Source organism: Nelumbo lutea, chromosome 1 (genome assembly GCF_056320005.1).
Source record: "Nelumbo lutea isolate HS-2025 chromosome 1, American lotus-T2T, whole genome shotgun sequence".
Taxonomy (NCBI): Eukaryota; Viridiplantae; Streptophyta; class Magnoliopsida; order Proteales; family Nelumbonaceae; genus Nelumbo; species Nelumbo lutea.
This window is the reverse complement of record NC_142684.1, coordinates 104,734,150-104,756,701: the sequence shown is the minus strand read 5'-3', so window position 1 is coordinate 104,756,701 and position 22,552 is coordinate 104,734,150. Positions and strand designations below refer to the sequence as shown.

Below are 22,552 nucleotides of genomic sequence, written 5' to 3'. Positions count from 1 at the left end.
TGTACTATGGGCTTATTGAATCATGGTGAAGACCGTAACAGGCGAGACCCCCTTCAACCTCACTTACGGCACTGAGGCAGTCATCCCAGCCAAGATCAAGGTTCCCACGCTACGTCTGGAAGTGTACGATGACGAAGCAAATGAAGACGAGCTACGCACCAACCTTGACCTACTTGATGAGGTACGGGACCTCACATACATTAGGATCGTGGCCTACCAGCAGAGAGTTGCTCGGTACTATAACGCCAGGGTCAAGAAGCATAACCTCCGCATTGGAGACTTGGTTCTCTGTAAAGTCATGGTACCTGAGCTCCGTGTTGGTAAGCTCGGGCCAAATTGGGAAGGACCCTATCGAGTAAAGCAGGTGTTCGGGGAAGGAACCTATGAGCTTGAAACCCTAGAAGGGAAGCAGATACCTCGGGCATGGAATATTGTCAACCTAAGGCAATATTACCTGTAGTCACCGGGAAGAGTGGACTATAAGTCACTCCCCCAGCCTAAGGACTAGAACGCTGAGCTAAGGACCTCGGCACCCGGTCTCCTCTTCAGCATGGGCAAACTCCAAAAGAGTAGACTATAAGTCACTCCCCCAGCCTAAGGGCTAGAACTCCAAGCTAAGGACCTCGGCACCCAGTTGCCTCTTCAGTATGGGTGAACTCTAGAAGAGTGGACTATAAGTCTCTCCCCCAGCCTAAGGGCTAGAACACCGAGCTAAGGACCTCGGCACCCAGTTGCCTCTTCGGCATGGGCGAACTCCAGAAGAGTGGACTATAAGTCACTCCCCCAGCCAAAGGGCTAGAACGCCGAGCTAAGGATCTCGGCACCCAGTCGCCTCTTCGGCATGGGCGAACTCTAGAAGAGTGGACTATAAGTCGCTCCCCCAGCCTAAGGGCTAGAACGCCGAGCTAAGGACCTCGGCACCTAGTCGCTTCTTCGGCATGGGCGAACTCCAAAAGAGTGGACTATAAGTCGCTCCCCTAACCTAAGGGTTAAAATGCCAAGCTAAGGACCTCGGCACCCAGTTGCTCTTTGGGCATGGACAAACTCTAGGAGAGCAGACTATAAGTCGTTCCCCTAGCCTACGGGCTAAAACGTTGAGTTAACGAAAGACCTCGGCACTATATAAGACCTAGTCGCCTTGTTGGCATAGGCTAAGTACTTGTAATGCCTCAGGCGCAGGTAGCTCGGGTACAAACCTTATGATGCATAGCCCACCTCGGCATACAACAGGTTGAACCCATTAGGAACAATCGATGTCAACTTAAGTAACTCGGGCGCAAACAAGTCGGGCATATACCCTACTATGTTGCTCACCTCGGTGTAAATAAGATTACCCCTACTAAGTACTAGGAGACAGTTCGGGGTGATGACAGTCGAGAAACCCCCACTTCGGGTATTTAGCTCGATAGCTTAATAGTTCGGGGTAAAATAATCACTTCAGCAAATAAAGTAAATAGCACAACACTTAGCAAAGTGTATTTTCATTACAAACATTTCATTACAAAAAAGTTTGTTACAAAGGGGGAAGAAAAGAAAGAAAAATATGAGCTCGCAGGCTCAAAGTACAAGGACTGCCTGAACTAATTAAGGGACTTGTCATTCTTGCTCGAAACCTCCGCAGAAGTGGCGGCCTGGTTGGCAACTTGGCCGGTAGCATCAGCCTCCCTGATGTCTTCGTTGCCCTCCTCCTCAGAGTCTGGGTCTTCAGCGGCTTGCTGGGCTACCTCTCCCGTGATTCGCGAGGTGGTGATGGCGCTTATGTCAAGATGTGGGAACTCGCGCTTTATCAGCTACCTGCTGAGCTTGAAGCCCTTGCGGTAGGCCTCCACCAGCACCCCGTCGAACTCCTCCTATTTGACGTAGTCCTGGACAACCTTGACTTTGGCTTCCTCCATGGAACTAAGGAGAATATCAGTTCGCTCCTTGACGACGGTTTTGAGGTTCTCTACCTCGTGCTTCAGAGCCCCCTTATCTGCCTCAAGGTTTTCCACCTTGCACAACAGCTCCTCCTTCTCGCGTAGCCACCCTCCTTCTCTGACATCAGCGCCTGAATATAATTTTTTTGAGCTATGGCATTGCTCTTAAACCGGTGGATTTGACCGCGAGCTAGCTTCAAATCGGTGTGAGCTGCGCGAGTTGAGTCTTCGGCAACCAGAGCTCACTTTAAGTGCTACTCAGACTGGTAGGTCAGGTGTGCACTACATTGTTCACCTGCCAGGAGAACACCAGTTGGCACCAGTAAGGCAACAATCACAGAAATTGAAGTTGAAATACAACGACTTACCACCTTGCAGTGGGTAGCTACTTGAGCTCTGAGCTGAGCAGGCGATAGTTTGGCCCAGCTGGAGACCTCCTCGACACACGCAACCCCTTTACTCTTTCAAAGGCTGTACTGTGGGTTCAGGATGCTCCGAGCTGTTCCTTCGCTTCCTGAGGTAGTCTCGGGCATGGGAGCGGGCTCTACAGTCATCTCTTAGCAGCTCGCTTCTTCCTTCCTTTCATTTTCCCGAAAAAGCCTTTTTGTGCTAAGTTGCTCCATGGGTCCTGCAACAAAGCTCAACATCAGTCATGCTACCAAAAAGTACCAGCTAAGGTAAAGTACTAACTCTAGACAAGGCGACCTACCAGGACTCGGACCAACTTGAATGAGCTTGTCCTCGGCAAGGTAGTCTTTGTAGTCGAAGCCGAGCTCCGCCCAAGACTGGAGCATTTCCATTGTATCCCGGTCCAGCATAATGCCGGAGTCCTAAACGGACACCCTCTAGTGAGTAGGGAAAGGCCACCCTACAGGGTTGTGAACTACAAAATAATCTCGTTTCCAGGCCGGGATTTTGTTGGGAAGCTCGTGTAACAACTTAAAGCCCGGACGGGGGGACAGGTAGTAGGTCCGCCTGTGCTCAGGGAGAATTCTAGAGGTATTCTTTTTTATGGAGAGAATGAAAGAAAAAATGTCAAGGTCAAGAGGATGGGCGTAGTCAAAACAGAGGGAAATGGTACCGACCACGTTCCGGATAGAGTTCGGGTGGAGCTGATCTATAGTGACGTCGAAGTTATTTAATTCTTTACCTGTATATGGTTGTAATGATTTGTTTTTATCCACCACTAAGACCAAACCCTTTCATCTTCCCAAAACTTTCTTTGTGTCTAAATTGACTACTAGTTTAATATCTATTGGACTTGTTGATGATGGTAATATTGTCTTATTTACTCGTGATGATTGTTTTATTTAGGACCAACACACTGAGAAGCTAAAGGGGAATGGGCATAGGCTTGGGAGGCTGTTTGCTCTGGAATTCGAGACTAAGAGATCTTCACCGGATTCTTGTTTGCTATCTGTTACTCCTAGTTCTTCTATTTCTTCTTGTAATAATATGTGACATTTATGGCATAGACGTTTGTGTCACATTCATGCTAAAAATTTGGATTATTTATTTTCCTTTGGTTGTTTGCCTTTGAATACTTCTTCGATAAATCTTGTTTAACTTGCTGCTATAGTAAAAGTCATGTTTTACTTTTTCCATCTTATACTGAACATGCATCTACACCTTTTTATCTCATTCATAATAATGTGTGGTCATCTCTAGTTATTTCACGCTTGGGTTATAAGTCATTTGTACTATTCATTGATGATTGTACTCGTTACACATGGGTTTATTTTCTTGGAAAGAAATTAGAAGTCTTCACCATGTTTAAAAACTTTCAGGACATGGTGATGACCCAATTTTAAAGCACCATATATCTTTTGAGGTTAGATTCAGGGGGAGAGTATTCTGATGGTGAGTTTTAAACCTATCTTAAACAACATGGCATTCAGTCCCAGAGATGTTGCCCTGGTACTCCTCAACTGAATGGAGTATTGAAGCGCAAGAATCGTCACATTGCTAGTATGGTGAGATCCTTGTTACAAGACTCATGCTCCCTTACCTTCTGGGTGGAGGCGACCCGCATTGCTGTTCATCTCATCAATAGTCTTCCTACACCTATTATTGAAAATTCTTTTCCCCATCAGGCCTTATTTCATCATCCACCAAACCTATCAACTCTTCGTGTATTTGGATGTGTTTGCTTTGTCCATCTCCCTCCCCTTGAATGCACAAAACTAACAACTCAATCAGCTATGTGTGTTTTCATGGGATATAGTACTGAACATAAGGGATTTCTCTGTTATGCTCCCAAAGTCTGTCGATTGCGCATTTCTTGCAATGTCATCTTTCTTGAGAATCTCTCAATCTTTGAACATATTTGTAAACTACCTGCACCATCCATTTCTGTTTTGCATGACTTTGGATCTATAGGTGATTCTCCTTTTCTTCAGCTTTTTCAGACATATTTCACGAAGCATCTAGTTCAACCGTCGCCTATGCCTCCTCCACCTCAAGCAATAGTGATTAGTCATTCCTCTTCACCCACCACTACTATAAGTGTAGATTCTCCTCCTGAGGATTTACCTTCATCTATTCCTTTGCATCGATCATCTTGTATTTCTCGTCCACTCGATCACTATGGCTTCTTTTCAAGTCATAGCTCCTTCTCGGCTGTTTTGTCATCCATAGATATTCCTAAGTCTTACAGCTAAGTCGTAGCAGTTGAGCATTGGAAAGAAGCTATGCAATCAGAGGTTAAGGCTTTATTGGAAAATGATACATGGGATCTTGTCTCTCCTCCCCCATATGCCTCTATAATTGGTAATCGGTGGGTTTACATCATAAAACTCAAATCTAGTGGTACTCTAGACAGATATAAGGCCCGTTTGGTTGCTCAAGGCTACAAGTAAGAGCATGGAATTGACTATGATGAAACTTTTGCACTTGTGGCCAAAATGACAATAGTTCGTTTGCTATTAGCCATTACTGCTCTTAAACAGTAGACTGTTCACCAGATGGATGTCAATAATGCCTTCCTCCATGGTGAGTTACAAGAGAGAGTTTATATGAAACCACCTCTCGGCTATTGTGACAGTCCTTAGTTGGTGGTAAATTGAAGAAATCTCTATATGGCCTTAAACAAGCTACACGAGCTTGGTTTGATTGCTTTCGTTGGAAGTTGGTTTTCAGCAGAGTGCATCAGACTACTCTCTCTCCACTCTCAAGTGAGCTCAGGGATTGACTCTTATTTTGGTCCATGTTGATGACATCCTTATTATTGGAGATGATGTAGATGGTATTAGCAAACTCAAACCTCTGGTTAGTAACTCCTTCAAAATGAAAGATCTTGGGCTAGTAATATACTTTATTGGACTCAAAATTCAAAGATGTCATCAGAGTTACTTTGTCAACCAACAGAAATATGCTTATGATTTGGTGTCTCTTGCTCGCTTGACTGACTTTAAACATGTTGATACACCTTTGGAGCTTAATTTTAAATTGAGTAAAGATGATGGTGATCTTCTTCCTGATGCTACCATATATAGACAACTTGTAGGTAGTCTTATTTACCTAACCATGACTAGACTTGGCATTTCCTATGCAGTTCAAATTGTGAGTTAGTTTGTTTCTGCTCCACGTCAGCCTCACTATTCTGCAGTTCTTTGAATTATTCGTTATGTATGGAATACACTATCACATGGCTTATTTTTCTCATCCTCTTCATCCACACAGCTCCGAGCTTATGCAGATGTTGACTGGGAAAATTGTCTTGACACTCATTGCTCTACTACTGGCTGGTGTATATTCCTTGGTGATTCTCTAATTTCTTGAAAATGCAAAAAACACCAAACGGTTTTCAAGTCATTTACTGAAGCCGAGTACTGAGGCATGTCTTTAGTATGCAGTGAAATAATTTGGCTTAAGGCACTTCTTCATGACATGAATATTAATTACTCATCTGCTATTCCTCTATTTGTTGACAACATGAGCGCAATCAAGATTGCAACTAATCCTATATTTCATAAGCGCACTAAACATATTGAGGTGGATTGTCACTTCATTTGTGACCTTTTCCATGTGGGTTACATCTCTCTCCCACATGTTTCATCGGGTCTACAACTTGCGGATTTCTTCACCAAAGCCCGACATAATTTCCTTGTTGACAAACTGATGCTTATACCCCAACATCAATTTGAGGGGGAGTGTAGAAGAATTACTGAAGAGTAGTTTTGTAATTCTACTATACTTTATTTTTCTTTCTTGTATTGTAATAGGCATGTACTTTAGTGTACAATTTTTTTTTCTCTTTGTAAGGACAATCTTGTCCGTTTACATAAGATTAATATAAATATATTTTTTCTAGGTTGATTTGATTAGATTGATCAAGCCTAACAGATCTAAACCTTTGTCTCTTTCATTGCTCTTTCACTTTCTCACGAGCTAACAATAAGAGTTGGGGCTTGCTGGGCGGTTAATATTGGTAATAATATCAAGTTGTGGGAGGACCCTTGGTTACCCAAAATACCCAGATTAAGAATTCATGGTCCTAGACCAGAAAATCCAAATTTGACTTGGGTTTCGGACTTAATGGCCAGGGAAAGGAAAGAGTGGAATGAAGGGCTAATTAATAGTTCCTTTGTTCCAAATGTTGCAGAGAATAGCCTTAGGATCCCTCTAGCTGAAGGTCAGTGGAGAGACAAACTCTCATGGACTCTCTAAGAGAATGGCAAATTCAACGTTAAATATGCTTATTGGGTGGCAAAAAATCAAACTACATATCTGGGTGAAACTTTAAATAATTCAGGCCAAATAAGGAAGAAATTGGAAAGAAATATAGAAAATTAAATGTAGCCCCAAAGTTAAAAAAATCATACAGAGATGTAGCTGGAATGCCCTATCTGCAAGAAAGAAGAGGAAATAGTGCTCCATGCACTCTTCTATTGTCATCATGCAAATGCCACATGGTTTGGTAGTGAACTAAATTGTAGAACCTTTGATTTTGGAAACCCAAATTCTTTTGCTGCTTGGTTTGAATAGATTTTTATAAAAATTAAGAAAATCAAAACCTAGATTGCATGGCTATATCTGTCTTGGTGTTATGGGCTATTTGGAATGCTAGAAATAAACATATCTTTGAGAATGTTGATCCGGATCCCAGTTTGGAAATTAACTTTGTTTATAGGACGATGAAGGAGAGGAGGTTGATTTCCCCTCATACATTGCAACATTCTTTGCAAACCCCTAAGTCTAGGCCGAAGGATGGCCCATGAGCTGGCAAACAAAGGTATTACAGTTTCAAGGGCCTTTAGTTCAAACTGTCCAATCTGGATTCTGGATTCAGGATTGGGCGGCTATGGTTCGGTTGAATCCTTGAACCTGATTCTTGTATGGTTTGCTTTGCTGTTGTTTATTTATTAATACAAATTCTCCTTTTCTTACAAAAAGAAAGATAAAGACACATGAATCCATGTAATTTGAGTTTTGGACAGAGATAGACAAATAATTTATCCACCCTCTAGGATGGAAAAAAGCTTTGGAAGAATGACCGATAACCCTAGGGTCAGAATTTGTAGGCTTAAAATATATTTGGGATAGATACCAATTTGGAATTGATGCTAATTCATGGGAAGGTATAGATGCATAGAGTGTGGTTTTTTGACATTCTGAATGTTTATAACTTTATTGTGGGAATAAAAAATTTGCATTAGGCCTGTCCTCACTTTTCCGAAAAGTTTTTCATGGGCTCTATTGTCAAGATCGGCTTCTCATGGACCTCATTATAGAGATTGAATTTTCATGAGCCCCACATTATAGAGATCAGATCTCATTATAGAGCCTCGCACCCACCTCACAACTTGTTTCAGCTGTAAATATGAATATCTCCCCATGAATTAAAAAAATTTACAAGTACAAGATATTCTATATGTGCATGCTCGGTTTTAGAGCAGATCCGAACTCCCCATTATAAAATTCCATGAACCACCCATTTATTGAATTTACATGTAAGCCCGAGGTGGGGCATGCTACGAACAAGTACATATCCTCTGAATCGTCTGTATCGGAACGATACGCATAAGTATCGAATTGTATCCGATACGGACCGATAGACGAGTGATTCGCGTTTTCGCATGTTCGCACGTCTAATTTAAAAAAACAGCAGCTGACGAGGCTTGAACCTACGTGCAAACTTGAAATGCCATTAAGGCAACCGTTAAATCTTGTTAAAAGGTGAAACAAAATTATTCTTTATTAATGTCTACATATAACATATATTTATATTCAATAATTATTAAATAATATTATTTAAATTTAATATTCTATAAATTAATGAAGTAAATAATTTCTCAAATCTGCATTCATATCAAAAAGAGGTTTTTAATCTCAAAAAAATTATACAAATAAAAATATTAATAATAGAATAATAATTTTAGTACTTAAAATTTATAAATTTGAATGTGAAATGTATCTTAAAAATTTTATAAATTATTAATTAACATTTTAATTTGCATTAAATAAAAATATATTTATTATTTACAAAAATGACAATTTATTTCATAAAATTATAAAAATAATAATATAATAAGTTTAGTAAATAAAAATTATGAATTTATATACGATATGTATCTTAGAAATTTTAGTATATTTGAGAGAGTTTAATTTAAGATTATATGTTTTTATAAATTATTAATTAATATTTTAATTACATTTTATAATAACATTTTTATTGTTTACCAAACATTTGAGAATTAATTTTCAGTTAATGTTAAAATATAAAAATATAAAAATCTTAAATTAAACTCTCATTCACTTGATTTAACACCCCGTATATCTCAAAACGTAACGTGTTTTGTTCGCAGGTTCGGACCCTTTGGAACTGGAGCCTGGAGGAGGTGATTGACGAACGGTCAATCGATTTGTGCTTTGAAACAAAAATATTCCAATCCAACGATCTTTTAACCAAGTCTGTCATCCAATCCTTTAAGAGCAAGTGGGTCTGCAAGCATACTGTAAATAGCATTTCTAGAGGGGGCGTATAATGTAAATACGCTTCATCTTGACTTGGTGGGGAAGATATCTTGCTATAAATCGAAAACTTGTTTCTGCCTGCTCCCGTCGAGTTGGAGATCCGCAGTCGATTTGGGCTTCTAGGTAGCAACCTTTGCTTTTTTTCTCTCCCTTGTTCTACTTTCATCTCACTACCCTTTTGCCGCTTCACCTGATAAACCATGCCTCGTCGCAGCTCCGGTGGTGCGTTTCGATCTTTTCTTTGATTCGCTTTCCTTGATCTGTAGAAGCTCGACGAACAAATTTTAACAAAATTTTCTTTTTCTATTATCCTGCTTGATGTTTATTTTATCAGGGTTTATTTGTTCTTCGATTAGCGCCAGATGAATTTGTTTTCTTTGCATTTCTCGGAATCATTTTCTTTGATTTATAATCACATATTTTGTTGTTTATATAGTTTCCCCCTCTCATTTCGTTAAATTCTGATTGATTCTCCTCTTTACATGCGAGTCCGACTATGATACCGAAAAAATGATAACGAATCAACTGGTATCATAGAAATGGTAATCAATCCACCGGGGGGGTTCTGATTGGTCAAAGTTTTTCTGGTACATACCTTTCCGGCATCATAGAAATTGCCTATAGGCACATATGTTTATAGGGTTCGTACTATTTATTTGAATGCATCTGGTTGTTATCTGATAATCTATCGACATTTATTTTTCTCTCTTTAATCTGTTTCTGATACGGTGGATAAGCAGACGGGTTTTCTCTAAGGGCCATAAGAGATGTACAATGTTTTATGTTTCTTTTAATGTCTATTGGACAAGTGGGCATCGTCTTTAACTATATCTAGTAACTTGTTTCTTATTGTTCCAGGTTTTTTTGGTTTATTGGTGTATGTGCATTCTACTTGATGAAGGCCAATAATTATAATTATTTGCTTTTGGTTCATTATCGTTTCTTTAATTCGGACCCTTTTGAGGAAGTTTTTGAATTTCATTTCAAATTTCATGTTGATATTACTTTTTTTCTTTGCACATACCAGTTCTTGGTTCCTTCACAGATTTGTTGTGACTAGATAGGCCTTTTTGACTATTGATTGGTTCTAGTGCGCTTCTCCTGTTTATTTGTTTCTTTTATTTAAATGAGTGACTTGACGTTATTTCTGCAGGAAGATCTGCTCCTCGTGCAGCTCGTCGTCCTGCACCTGTGCGTAACCCCCCACAACCAGGTATTTATATTAAATTGTATACTAGTTTGACAATTCAGTCATTTATAGTGTATGTTTTGCCCTTACAATTCATTCATTTATGGTATATGTTTTTCCCTTTTTTCTGTTGTTTCAAATCGAGGTTGCTGTTTGGCAGCCTGCCCTTTTTTCTGTGTGTGTGTGTGTGGACCTGCACTTTTGCATGTTATGCAGAAGCAAATCTGCTCTCAGAACTTTGGCACTTGTCAAGCTTACCCTAAGTATCAACAAACAAATAAACAAAGATGACCCCAAGTATCCATGTGTTCTTGTGCCCTTGTCAAGCTTACCCTAAAAAAATTTGCCTCTTAAAATCATCTGGAGCCAGATTCCATGGAGATGTTATTAATTATTGATCTGAATTCATTGGTAGGCTCCCTTGTTGTGGTGAAAACTAGATAAGTTGCTTGGGGAGTTGACAAATTAGTGCCCCCCCATTATTAGATAGAGCTCTCATGAATACATGGAGCTCTTATCCTCGATATTATAAAGATGAAAAATGCAGGATTCTGGTATAGTAATGGATGTGAATATTCTATAAATGCATGCTAGTTTTGCTTACATGGAGAATTCATATAGTAGCATGTAATTACATTCCAAATCTCTCTTTCTCTCTCTCTCTCTCCCCCCGAGTGAACATGCCTCCAGCCACAATGATTTGCTAATGCTGTTAAATCAGCCTACTTATATTCAGATTAGACCAGTGATTTAAAAGGTGTGCCTAGGCAGTAGGCACACAGACGGGGCACATTTTAAGGTATGCACCTTGTCGAGCCCCCATGTGCAGCACTTTCAAAAGGTGCGCGCCTGGTGCACCTAGGCATGCACCTAGTGTGCCTTGTGGTTCAGCCCAAAGCTCTGAAAACCCCATATTTTCTAAAGTTTCTCATTCATTCATCTTAATAAATTATATTTTTGAAAGACAATTGCAGTTAAAGTCTTTTTATAGGGATTAGGAATTTAACACCTTGATATGGACTTGTTTGGGATTGCCTCAAGTGGTTTGGTACAAAAGTGGTTTGTAGAATTGGGAATGCATAATGTTTAACATCACATTAGCTATTTGAAGTAATGCAATTAGGAAAAGAATAAAGCGGTTGAGAGTTTTTAAATTTTCATTTTAAATATGTTTTACATGCTATGTTTATGTATCACTGTATCCAAATTTTAAAATAGGTGTTTAAATTGCTTTTTGTTTAATATTTTTAATTAATAAAAAGGGCATTGAGGATCCCACCAATGCGGGGTCTGGGGAGAGACAGATGTGTGCAACCTTACCTTTGCACATGCAGAGAGGCTACTTCCAAGATTTGAACTCTAGTCACCTAGGTCGCAATGGAGCAACCCAACTGTTTATATTATGTTTAATATTAATATGTTTTGCAGTTTATATTTTTAATTAATATTACATAAAAGTATTATTTAATTTTTTGTTTTTTTTTTCTGAAAATTCGGCATTTCGTTTTGTGCCCCCTTGCTCTTTTAAAACACTATATTAGACCAATGGACTCCAAGGAGGTTGGAAACAAGAGACTGCATTTTTTAAGCCATCATCTCATGAACATAACAAACAAGTACTGGGAGAAACTGGAGATGTGTATCTTAAATTGGTTTTTCTTTTGTATGGGGCAAGGCATTATTCACTTCTTTTTGTTACACTTTCAAGAATACAATTACCTAGCAGCACCATAGGGGGCCATCACCACTGCACCATAACCCACGAAGATATGACTTGTATTCACCACTTTGGGCCTGTTGATTACCAATTAGTGGGGTCCTTTGCTGGATCCCTAATAGGAATATACCTTTGAGCATGTAAGTATAGATGCTGGATAAATATAATATGCAGTTTTTTTTTTACACATTTGGAGTTGCATTCTTATTGGGGATCCAACCATAGATCCCACTAATAGGTAATCAGTAAATCCCCAATGCTATATTCACTTTTATTCTCATTGTTACAAATATGAGAAGTAGATCCATGCAGGCACTACCATAGGGACCTATGATCCATTGTAGATTGTTCCTATGACATTTAGAGTTCAAACAATGTACTCTATATAGGATTTAAATGTTCGATAGGGATGGGGGAGATGATTATTGGAGGTAAGAAGGGGCGGTTCCCGTTGTAGAAGTTGTTGAAGCAATAAAGGGAGTTTTAGTCTCTTCATGATGATGGAATTGAACTAGTTCAAGAGGGGTAGGTGAAGGTGGGGAGCGGAGATGTGGTTCAACCCATGTAGAAAGGGAGATAGCTTTAGAAGAAACTTTTCTTATAAGAAAGTGGCAGTGGTGGGAGCGTGGCTGAACTTTGGAGTAACTAAACGGTGGAGGGGGTGAGGGTGAGAAGGGTATTCTTGTAAGGCTGTTTAGTGGGCTATTTTGATATGAAGTACTTGGTTGATGAAGTTGAAGCATTGGCTGCAAGTCGTTGGAGTGTAGTAGGTGGGGTGAGGGTGAAAAAACTTATTGAAGATCTGTTTTTGTTCATTTTCTCATCTAAGGAAGAGGTGGAATTGGTCCTCCTGAATGGACCTTGATCTTGCGGTCAAAATAGACTGGCGTTGGAGTGGTGGGAGGAAACAATGTTGAGTTACCTTCCCGAGAATTTGGGGTATAAGGGACGAATGACTTTTCTGAAGAACTCTAAACATGTGAATGGGTTAGAACAAAGGTTAAGGCTTGAGGTGTGATCCTAGAAAAGATGGAGATTGAAATAGGGGACCTGTCATTCAGTGTTTGGATTTGGTCGGAGAGAAGATTGAGGGTGATTCAAAAGGAGGTGAAAAAGGAGCTGAGAGAGGAAGGGGATGGGGTGAGGGGTCAAGGGAATCTGGAAGAGCGGGAGGGCTCATCGGTGAGTTGAACTTAGGTTCTTGTTGACGAAGAAGAGGAAGGCAGTGGTGAAGGGAGTTCGCCAGAGAGGGAGAAGACGAATGGGGAGAGGGGCGGACTTGTGGTCTGTAATGCGGACGGACCATGATCAGTCCTGTTGTATCGTACGGGTGAATCCAAAAGATATCCTTCTCTGGACAACTGTTGGATGGAGTCTTCGGATTCAATTGATAGCCAAGGAAATTATCAAATTTCAAATAAAGATCAGGGCTGGGTGGGTTTCTCAAAAAATTGGTTCCAAGAGACCTTGATGGAATGTCTATAGGAACTGGATCTACTGGCATCTGGAGATTCTCTCCAATTGAAAAGGCTGACAAGTGGTGGGGTGTTGGGAAACGATGTTTTTAAAATCGTGTGATTCACGATTTTAAGGCATATGATTTGGGGCCAAAATGATAAAAATCGTATATATTAATCGTTTTTTGGAATTAATCGTACGATTTATAGTCAAATCTCTAATTTAAATTGTGAGTTGTGATTCATACACGATTCAAACAATTAGAGCTGAAAGGTTAATTTAAGAGTAAATGCTGATTTAACCCCCTCCTTTTTAAAGTTTCATTTTTACATCAAGGGGCAGAATTGTAATTTCAGTTAGAAAACATAAAATAGCCTCTTTGGTCGATCAAACATGACTTGCCATCAAGGAAAAGACTTGAGTGGGGGATTGGGAGAGAAGAAACCCTCCATTGTTTCGGTTTAAGCTCCAAACCTCCTTCTCTACTGGTTTTCTGTACATGATTTCTACTGTTATTCTTCTTCTTCTTCTTCTTCCTCCTTTTTCTTCTTTCTTCTAAATATATTCTTTCTTGTATTGACACAAAAGCCAGGGGTTCCGCCCCATTTCTTTCAATCTTTTTTTTTTTTGAAATGAAAACAGGGGCTCTGCTCCATGTTTTTCATTCTTTTTTTTTTCCATGATAGCAGGGGGCTTCGATCCATATGTTTTTCCTCCTTTTGCATGAACTAGGGGTCCTCCCTAGTTTCATCCTTTCTTCTTGCATAAAAACAGGGGCTCAGAGCCCTATTACATTTTCCTATTTTTTCATAGTTTTTATCTTAATTTTTTTGCATAAGAACAGGGGATCAGCTCTTCTATATTTCTCCTTTTCTCCATGCATAAAACAGTGGCTTCTCCTCAATCCTTTTACTTGTTTTCTTGCATGAAAATAGGGCTTTAGCGTTGATATATACCCCTTACTCTCTCTAATCTCAAAACAGGGGTTTATTCCCATTTTTCATTCTTTCTTACACATAAAACAAAACTGTATTATGAAAAAACAGAGATGTATTTGCACTTTGCAGGTTAAAACGGGATGCTTTCTATTGTGCAAAAACATCATTTTTTTTTAATGAAAAGACAGGGATATATCCTATTTTTTCACTCTTTTTTTGACATGAAAATAGGGTTCATTTATTTTCTTTCTTTCATATTAAAACATTGACTTTGTCCCATTATTTCTTATATTCATTTTCCCCTTGTTTGTATTTTTTTCCTCCTTAAAATTAGATTATGATTTACGAAGCACTTCTTTTTGGACTTAAAAATTTGATCTATACACATCTTATCTTTTGATAGTCATTCATTTCACATGACTTTGGTGTCCTTTTGTGTATAAATGGTAGGAGACAATGATAGAATAGGGCATCTTTGCATCTGAACACTCAAGAACTTTATTTTCCTTGATGATCAGTGAGGATTTCTTTGTTAGCTCCAGCCTTTAAGTCTTTATTTATGCTGGTTTAGTGGAGATGGCTAGGCTGATAGCTAGATTTGTAATTTATTATACTTGTCCACATAGCATCTCTTTGGTTATTTAGCTATTTATGTCAATGGAATGTGCTCATGAGTTATGTCCAATTATGCAATGGTATTAGTTACCAAAACATTTATAAAAAAATGGTATTAGTTACCAAAAAGATTATTAAACTTCAGAATTTAATTTCTTTGATTGCATTGTTTCACTATTGTATTCTTGTATTGATGATTTAATGTGTGAATTTTTTGAATTATCATGTTCTTGGATGTGTGAGACTTCAAATTATCATGTTCTTGTATTGATGATTTGGTTTAAATTATTGAAACTTGAAAAATGAAACATTAGGAGTTAGAATATTAGATAACCTTTTAGTTCCTTTTGTTGAGCCTTGGGGATGAAGAGTGAAGACATGATGCCATGTAAAGCTCATATTTATATAATTATATGATGATATCAAATAGCAATACAATTAAAGATATATTTTTTATTGCTTAAAATTGAAGTTGAACGTGATCTTATCCATGTCTTCTATTGAATTATGATTTATGAAAGTGGTAATTGTCAGACTCACTACCGGTCTACTAGTACAGTACTACTACCTATTTATCTTATGTCTATAGGCTAAAAATTACTACAAAGTCATTATTTTTCCTAATTTTTAAAGGGTTTAGGTATTTTTATAGTTTTTTGACAATTTTTAGAAAAAATAGAAAAAAATTTTATGATTTATGATACGCTTCACGATACGATTTGATTGAAACCTCTTTATGATTGTGATATGATTACGATTTTCAAAACATTGTTGGGAAAGGATGGAGGTAGAGGAGGGGTAGTTTTGGAAAAACAAGTTTTTCCAAGAGTTCAAAAAGGGGACAATTCTGGGTGAGTCCATCTTAATATTGTTTGCACCCATCATCCGGATTTGGTTCTGACCCAGAGAACCTAGGTCGAAAATGGATCTTCTTCCCTAGTTGGCTCGAACTATCTCCAAATTTGTGTTCAACCATCGATAGAAGGTAGTAGAAGCCCTACTCAACATTCAGATGGAAGAGGCATGCCTGAAGAGAATCCAAGCGTTGGTGCTATGCTTAGAAGGGCAAGTTCAGTTGATGAAGACTCCTCCGACGTTGTGTTGTAGTGGAGATGGTGATGCTCTGATCCTGGTGACTATTCCTGCTCCAGAGGTAGTGCTGGCAGAAATAACTTCACTAGCAGTGATAAGAGATTAGGAAGCTCAAGTACCAGGGGTGATGTATAAGCCCCTAAGATGATGAAAACCAGGTACGTCCTATGGGAGTGGGGGGGTGGGTGTGATGTGGGAGGAGAAAATGGTTTGGAGTTGGCAAAAGGGCAAGAGGGCGGAAGGGTTGTTAGTGGGAAAGAGGGAGGCAAAGGAAAGGTGGTGGAAGCCACCTTGGCGTGGGTGAATTCCAAGATTTTGGGACTGAGAAAGTTCTTGGGGGGTGTCAATTGTGGGTATGGAGGAAGAACGGTGAGTTAGCTAAACTGAATGCAAAAAAAAAAGGTGGAACTGGGGGGGGGTTCTTTCTCACTATTTATGGATTTAAAAATTCTTTCGTGGAATGTTGGGGGGTTGGGATCAGGTAGGAGAAGGATGGTGACTTGTGATTTGCTCAAAAGGTGGAAGTCAGATGTGGTGTTCTTCCAAGAAACTAAACTGGACTTAGTGGAGGCTGAAATAATTAGGAGTTTCTGGGGTGATGGTCAAGTGAGATGGGTAAGTAAACTAGCTAGAGGAATTGTTGGGAGTATCCTTACTCTCTGGGATGAATCAAAGTGTAAACTTGATTCCTTCTCGAGTTGGTGATTTCTTGGTGTCGGTTATCTTGGAGTTTGAGGGAGGCTTTCAAGGGCAGTTCATTAATGTTTATGGCCCAACGAACAATGTGGAGAGGGGGAGTTTCTGGGAAGACCTGACTGAAGCTAGAGGGGTGCACTCCATCCCTTGGGTGATAGGTGGGGACTTTAATGTGGTTAGATTCTTGGAGGAAAGAAACGGAGTGAATTGGCATACAAGGGATATGAGAAGATTTGCAGATTTTGTGAATTGTTTTGACCTATTGACCTTCCTTTGTTAGGGGCTCAATTCACCTGGACCAATAACCAAGAGTCCCTGACATTGGTTAAGTTAGATAGGTTTCTTATATTTCCAGAATGGGAGAATGCATTTAACCTCTCAAAACAAGTGGCCCTCCCATGACCAGTTTCAGACCATTCTTCTATTTATCTGGTGTGTGGTAAACAAGGTCCAAAAAATACCCCCTTCATGATGGAAAATATGTGGTTCGAAGAGGTAGAGTTGGTTCCCCTTTTGAGCTCTAAATGGACTGAACTCCAGCTAGATGGCACAAGCTCTTTCAAATTTGCAAAAAAGATCAAATTAGTTAAGGAGATCCTGAAATCTTGGAGGTTGGAGTTCCGTGGGGCCTCAGAATCAGAGAAAAAAAGGTGTCTTGATTCTTGAAGTGATTAAAGATTTGGACTTGGCTGAGGAATCAGAGAAAAAAAAGGCCTATGGCCATGTCAACTGGAAATGCTTGGATTTTGTCTTGGAGAAGATGAACTTTGGACAGAAATGGAGGAACCAGATCAAAGTATGTTTTTCTTCCCCCAAATTTGCAGTTCTACTAAATGGAGAACTGGCTGACTTCATCAAAAGCTCTAGAGGCCTCAGGCAAGGGGACCCCTTTCCCCTCTTCTGTTTATTTATATAATGGAGAAATTGTTTTTATTTGTTAACTGAGTTGGTGAAGAGGGTTTGTGGAAGGGGTTTGAGTCAGCTCCAGGAGGAGAAAAAGTTCATTACTTCAGTTTGCAGATGGTACCTTGTGTTTTTTTTGATGCGGATCTAGATCAATTGGAGGTCATGCTTGGGGTGGTGAGTTGGTTTGAAGTGGTGACAGGCTTGAGAGTCAGTTGGGCCAAGATTAGAGTAATTCCAGTGGGGAAGATATAGAATATAGAGACTCTAGCAGAAGCTCCTGCATGCCAGATTGATTTTTTGCCAACTATGTACCTAGGCCTCCCCGTGGGGGGCCTGGGGGATAAATGTTTCTCCTCCCTAATATGGGACCTGGTGGTGGAAAGATTGGAAAGGAAACCGGGAAGAGAAAAAGAAAATCCATCTGGTCAGCTGGAAACAGGTTTGTACTCCAAAGGAAAAAGGTGGTTTGGAGGTGAGAAGTCTGAATACTTTTAACAGAGCTTTCATGGGAAAATGGATTTGGAGGTTTGCAAGAGAAAGAGGTAGTTGGTGGAGGATCTTAATTGCAGCCAAGTATGAAACAGATAGAGGGGGCTGGTTAACCATTTAAAACCTTCTTTCCCTGGGTCTGTCCCCTGAGTTGGGTTCACAATGGTCTACCCTCTTCTTCACGATGGTCTGTCCCCTAAGTTGTTCAGGGCAGTCTGAAGTTCTGGAAAGATAAATGGTGCAGTAACAGGTCCTTTGAAGAGCTGTTCCCCCAGCTTTTTCAACTAGCAGAAAACCAAGATGCAATGGTGGCAGATTGTTGTGAAGTGAATGGAAATGGATTTTCCTGGATTCCTGCTTTCAGAAGACCTTTTCAAGATTGGGAAGTGGATCAAGCGGTGGATCTGTTCGGCTTGCTTTCAATTTTGAACCCCTTAGAAGAAGATTTGTGGATCTGGAAGTGGAATGTAGATGGAATTTTCACTGTGAATCCCTTTGCCGGAAGGTTATCAGGTGGAGGAACTGAAAATATCTCTGCTGTTAAAATTTGGAACCAGATTCCTCCTTTCAAGGTGAATGCTCTACTTTGGGCTGTAGTTTTGGATGGAAACCTATCTAAACAGAATCTGGCCAGAAGAGGATTTCTGATTCAGAACATGCTTTGTGAGCTTTGTGGTCAAGCAGAAGAGGATAAATAGTAATCTCTTCATCCATTGCCCTATTTCGGTAGCATTATGGGGCCACTTCCTTTCTTCTGAAGCTCTTTCCTGGGTCATGCCAAAACAAGTATCGGATCTGTTATGGAGCTGGGACCTGCAAGGTCTCTCTAAGCTGGCTAGAAGTGTGTGATGGGCTATTCCTGCAGCTGTGATCAGTTCCATCTGGACGGAGAGAAACAGAAGAATCTTTCAAAATAAAGCTAAGGATGTAGACTGTCTAATTTCCTGTGCTAGTGGGAAAATTAGTGTCATGGACTGCAGGTGAGAAAGGCTTCCAGCCTAGGCTATTTGGAACTCAGTTGAGGTCCAGAAGTGTATTTGAATTGTAATGTAAGCTGGGAGTCTGTTCTCAGTTTTGCTCCTTTTTTGGGGCTTATTTGTACAGTTCTGTTTCAGTTAATAAATTTACCTTAACCTTTTTTCAAAAAAAAAAAAAAAGATTTAAATGTCCAGGGGTACAACCTTCTTGTTTGTGGCATGATTGTCTCACTCCTTGAGGTAGTATGCTTATTAAAATGTAATATTTTTCCAAGAGTTTATATTTGCATAGACTTATTTCTTTCAAAGGTGTTGCCTCATATTTGTTTAGGCAGTGACTTGCTGTGCATTTTGTGCCTTAGGCTCTAAGTACCCCTTGGCTTACAGGCTTAGTTGTGCATCTCACTTTTAAGTAACTGATTAAGTTCTGTGCTCTGGATGTATTTATATGGTCATCATGGAAAGAGACACGTACTACTATTACTGGTATTTACCAATATGATCGATACTCAGAAATGGGGAGAACAGGTTTCCTTGAAGCAAAACCATACCATCCCTAGTTCCCCTGTAGCAGCAATTTCTGTATGGTACTTTGGCCACTGAATTTTGGTGGTCCTTGTCAAATCTGGGTCTGATATGTTTTCTTCCTCCATTGTTGCCCTATTAAATACATCCTCCATAACCGATTGTATATGGAAAGAAACACCTTGTTGTGGTCCTAAGGTTGATATAATTTGGTCATGTCTTTGTGGAACCATGAGTTTATGGTGCTCACTAACTATTGTAACCAGTGCTACTGAATTTTTTCCTTGTTTTGACTCTTAGTTTTTTTCACTTAATGTTATTGCAGCAAGCCATGCTCCTCCTCCAGCCCCTGTTCAGGGTAGCAGTGGTGGCATTCTTGGCAATCTTGGTGCCACTGTAGCTCAGGGTATGTGAACAGGAATCTGAAATTTGTAATTCACTGCACCTGGTGCATATATATTTTCATAAGATGATGAAATCACATTTATTTCTTTACAGGCATGGCTTTTGGCACTGGAAGTGCAGTTGCACACCGGGCTGTTGATGCTGTACTTGGTCCTCGCACCATTCAACATGAAACTGTTGTCTCTGAGGCTGCTGCTGCTGCACCAGCTCCTACCATGAACAATGTTGGTTCTGATGCATGCAATATTCATTCCAAGGCATTCCAAGATGTATGTTGAATTCCTTCATTCGTTCATTCATTCTGGTCTCTGCTTTTCTAAGATGCATGAATGGGGAGGGGTGCTATTAAAATTAGTAAGAAAGAAAGATTCACTGTGCTTATTTGGTGATCTATTTTTCGTTAGGTATATATATAACTCATTCATGCAAGATGTAGATCTACTATTACATGCATGTGTTCTTTAGTTTTGGCATGTGTGCATGCATGTTCCCTATTTTTTTTTTTATTTGTTGGTGGCTGCATGTCTAGTTCTAACATGAGAATGTCTTTAGTATTATATGTGATTGGCTATATGGTTCTATCTTGGTAGACTTGCCAAGTTTTGTACTAATTATTGTCATTGTTAAAGAAATATTGACAAGTTTCATAAGGTTTATAATTTCATATCAGATTGTAGCTGCTCATCTTCTGTAATAGGTAGTAATACAATTTCTTTCATTGGTCTTGCAGTGCCTCAACAACTATGGGAGTGACATCAGCAAGTGCCAATTCTATCTTGATATGTTGAGTGAATGCCGGAGGAACTCTGGTTCAGTTTTGAGTGCTTGAGTAGTTGCCTTGTTTTGTTGAGGATATAACTTTCAAACTCACATTCCTTTTACGTTCGAAATTATCAGTTGGCATTTGAATTTTGATCCATTGGTGGGGGAGTTATTGGTCAATCGATGGCAAGGGGATCATTCACGTCAATAATAATGTTGATATTGTGACGTTTTGAGTACTTTATTTAAATGGTAGAACATTCTGCAGACTTGAATTATCTAATGCTCCCCGTCATTTGGAATTCTGTTCTAGTTGATTACATTGGCATTGGCACTGTTTTTTAGATTCTGTTTGGAAAATGTTGCTATCCCCAAAGCTTGCACGCTGATGATTGGAATTGGTCTGATTGCTGATATTAGTTAGGCCTTGGACAAGATGAGATTAGAGGCAAAAGTTAAAAACTGTTGGTGTTGTGTTAGGCAGGTACGAGTGATATCATACTTTGTAAATACCTATTCTGCCCTTTGTAAATTAACATAAATATTCCTGAAAATTGAAAAAAAAAATTGATAGAAAAAATTGAAAATAAAATCTCCCTGCATGATTTATCACCTGTTAATATTTTTTTTTCAACAAATTGAAAGACAGGAACAGTGTTTATACTGGAGGGAAAGACAGGAACAGTGTTTATACTGGAGGGAAGTCACTGGATGACACTCACATAAAAAGAATATAATGTAAAATTCCTGAGATATAAAACGGTTGTTTGCACAAACTTGGTTTCATGGATTGAGATTTTGAGTTGGGCTTGACACTCGAATGTTTAATGTAAAATTCCTGAGCATGGCCAAATTCGAATGGTAGAGAAGCACGGCTGATACTATAGAAGTACGACACCCGATATTAAATTCTGAATTCCAGCCCCTCCTATTACTAGCCCTCTCCCCAATAAAGCACAGCACATCCTGCCTGTGAATTTGGCATCAATTCATGGTCAGGATGCATTCGAAATTCTGATCTGAGCCGATTGATCATTCTCTCTATAATCTATTTTGACAGAATTCACAGTGAAAAAAACTTTTCTTCGTCTCAGTAGCATTCGGAGAGAGGTCCCCAGCAAAACCCGGTTCAAGAGATATTGAGGAGAGATTCGTTGCTCTGCAAGTTGGTTCAGCTCCTCTTGCTTCAGGGATTCTTTATAAGGTACCTCAAAAAAGAGGAGAGAACACAAGCAAAATCCAAGAGCTCGACAAGACCGAGTAAGAAGATAACTGTGAAAAGAATCGCAGAAACCTCTCCTAACTCTCCTGAGAGACAGAGTGCCACCAATCACACCATGATCGGGGGTCTGAAATAGCTGTGCTACAGTGGAATTCAGGGATAAGAAAAGAGGATAAAGAGGTTGAAGGGAGATTTTTGTCAATTTTTAAAATAGTGTATTTCAGTAAAAATATAAATTTATAAAAAGGGTAAAATGGGTATTTGAAAAAAAAGATACATTAGTCTAACAATTTTCGTCTAGGCCAATGACGAAAGGTTTTTGTCAAGTTTTTTAAAAGTTTAAGGGAGGTTTTTATTGAAGTGAAATTATAGGGGAGGTTTTTATGGTTGCCAGAAACTTGAGGGAAGGTTTTTGTATTTTACCCTAAAAGTAATGGAAAGGCGTTGAAATTTGCCAGGTTTTTGTTTTTCATGTATTTTAATGCAACAAATTAATAACTATCTACTACTAATCCATGCAAATTGCCCTACCCATTTCCGAACTCTAGGTACCTTTTATGCCAAACCTATTTCAAATCCATTTAACTTTTCCTCTTAGCTTTTTAAACCTCTCGTCCCAAACTTGTTAAACCCGTCCTGATCCATCCAACCTGATTATAATATCATATAT

General features: G+C 39.3%; 1 protein-coding gene across 1 annotated transcript; it reads left to right on the top strand.

Moving 5' to 3' along the window:
* Window positions 1-8,905: 8,905 nt before the first annotated feature.
* Window positions 8,906-20,938, top strand: LOC148876559 (uncharacterized). Its single transcript, XM_088963951.1, has 5 exons — window positions 8,906-9,113; window positions 10,045-10,104; window positions 19,819-19,899; window positions 19,992-20,167; window positions 20,629-20,938. The coding sequence occupies exons 1-5, from the start codon at window positions 9,092-9,094 to the stop codon at window positions 20,725-20,727; spliced, it is 438 nt and encodes a 145-aa protein (XP_088820077.1). The 5' UTR covers window positions 8,906-9,091; the 3' UTR covers window positions 20,728-20,938.
* Window positions 20,939-22,552: the final 1,614 nt, after the last annotated feature.

Coding starts and splice junctions, on each gene's coding strand:
- LOC148876559 (XM_088963951.1), top strand. CDS start 9,092: ATGCCTCGTCGCAGCTCCGGTG. Junction 19,900..19,991: donor TGGTGCCACTGTAGCTCAGG/GTATGTGAACAG, acceptor ATTTCTTTACAG/GCATGGCTTTTGGCACTGGA. Junction 20,168..20,628: donor ATTCCAAGGCATTCCAAGAT/GTATGTTGAATT, acceptor TTGGTCTTGCAG/TGCCTCAACAACTATGGGAG.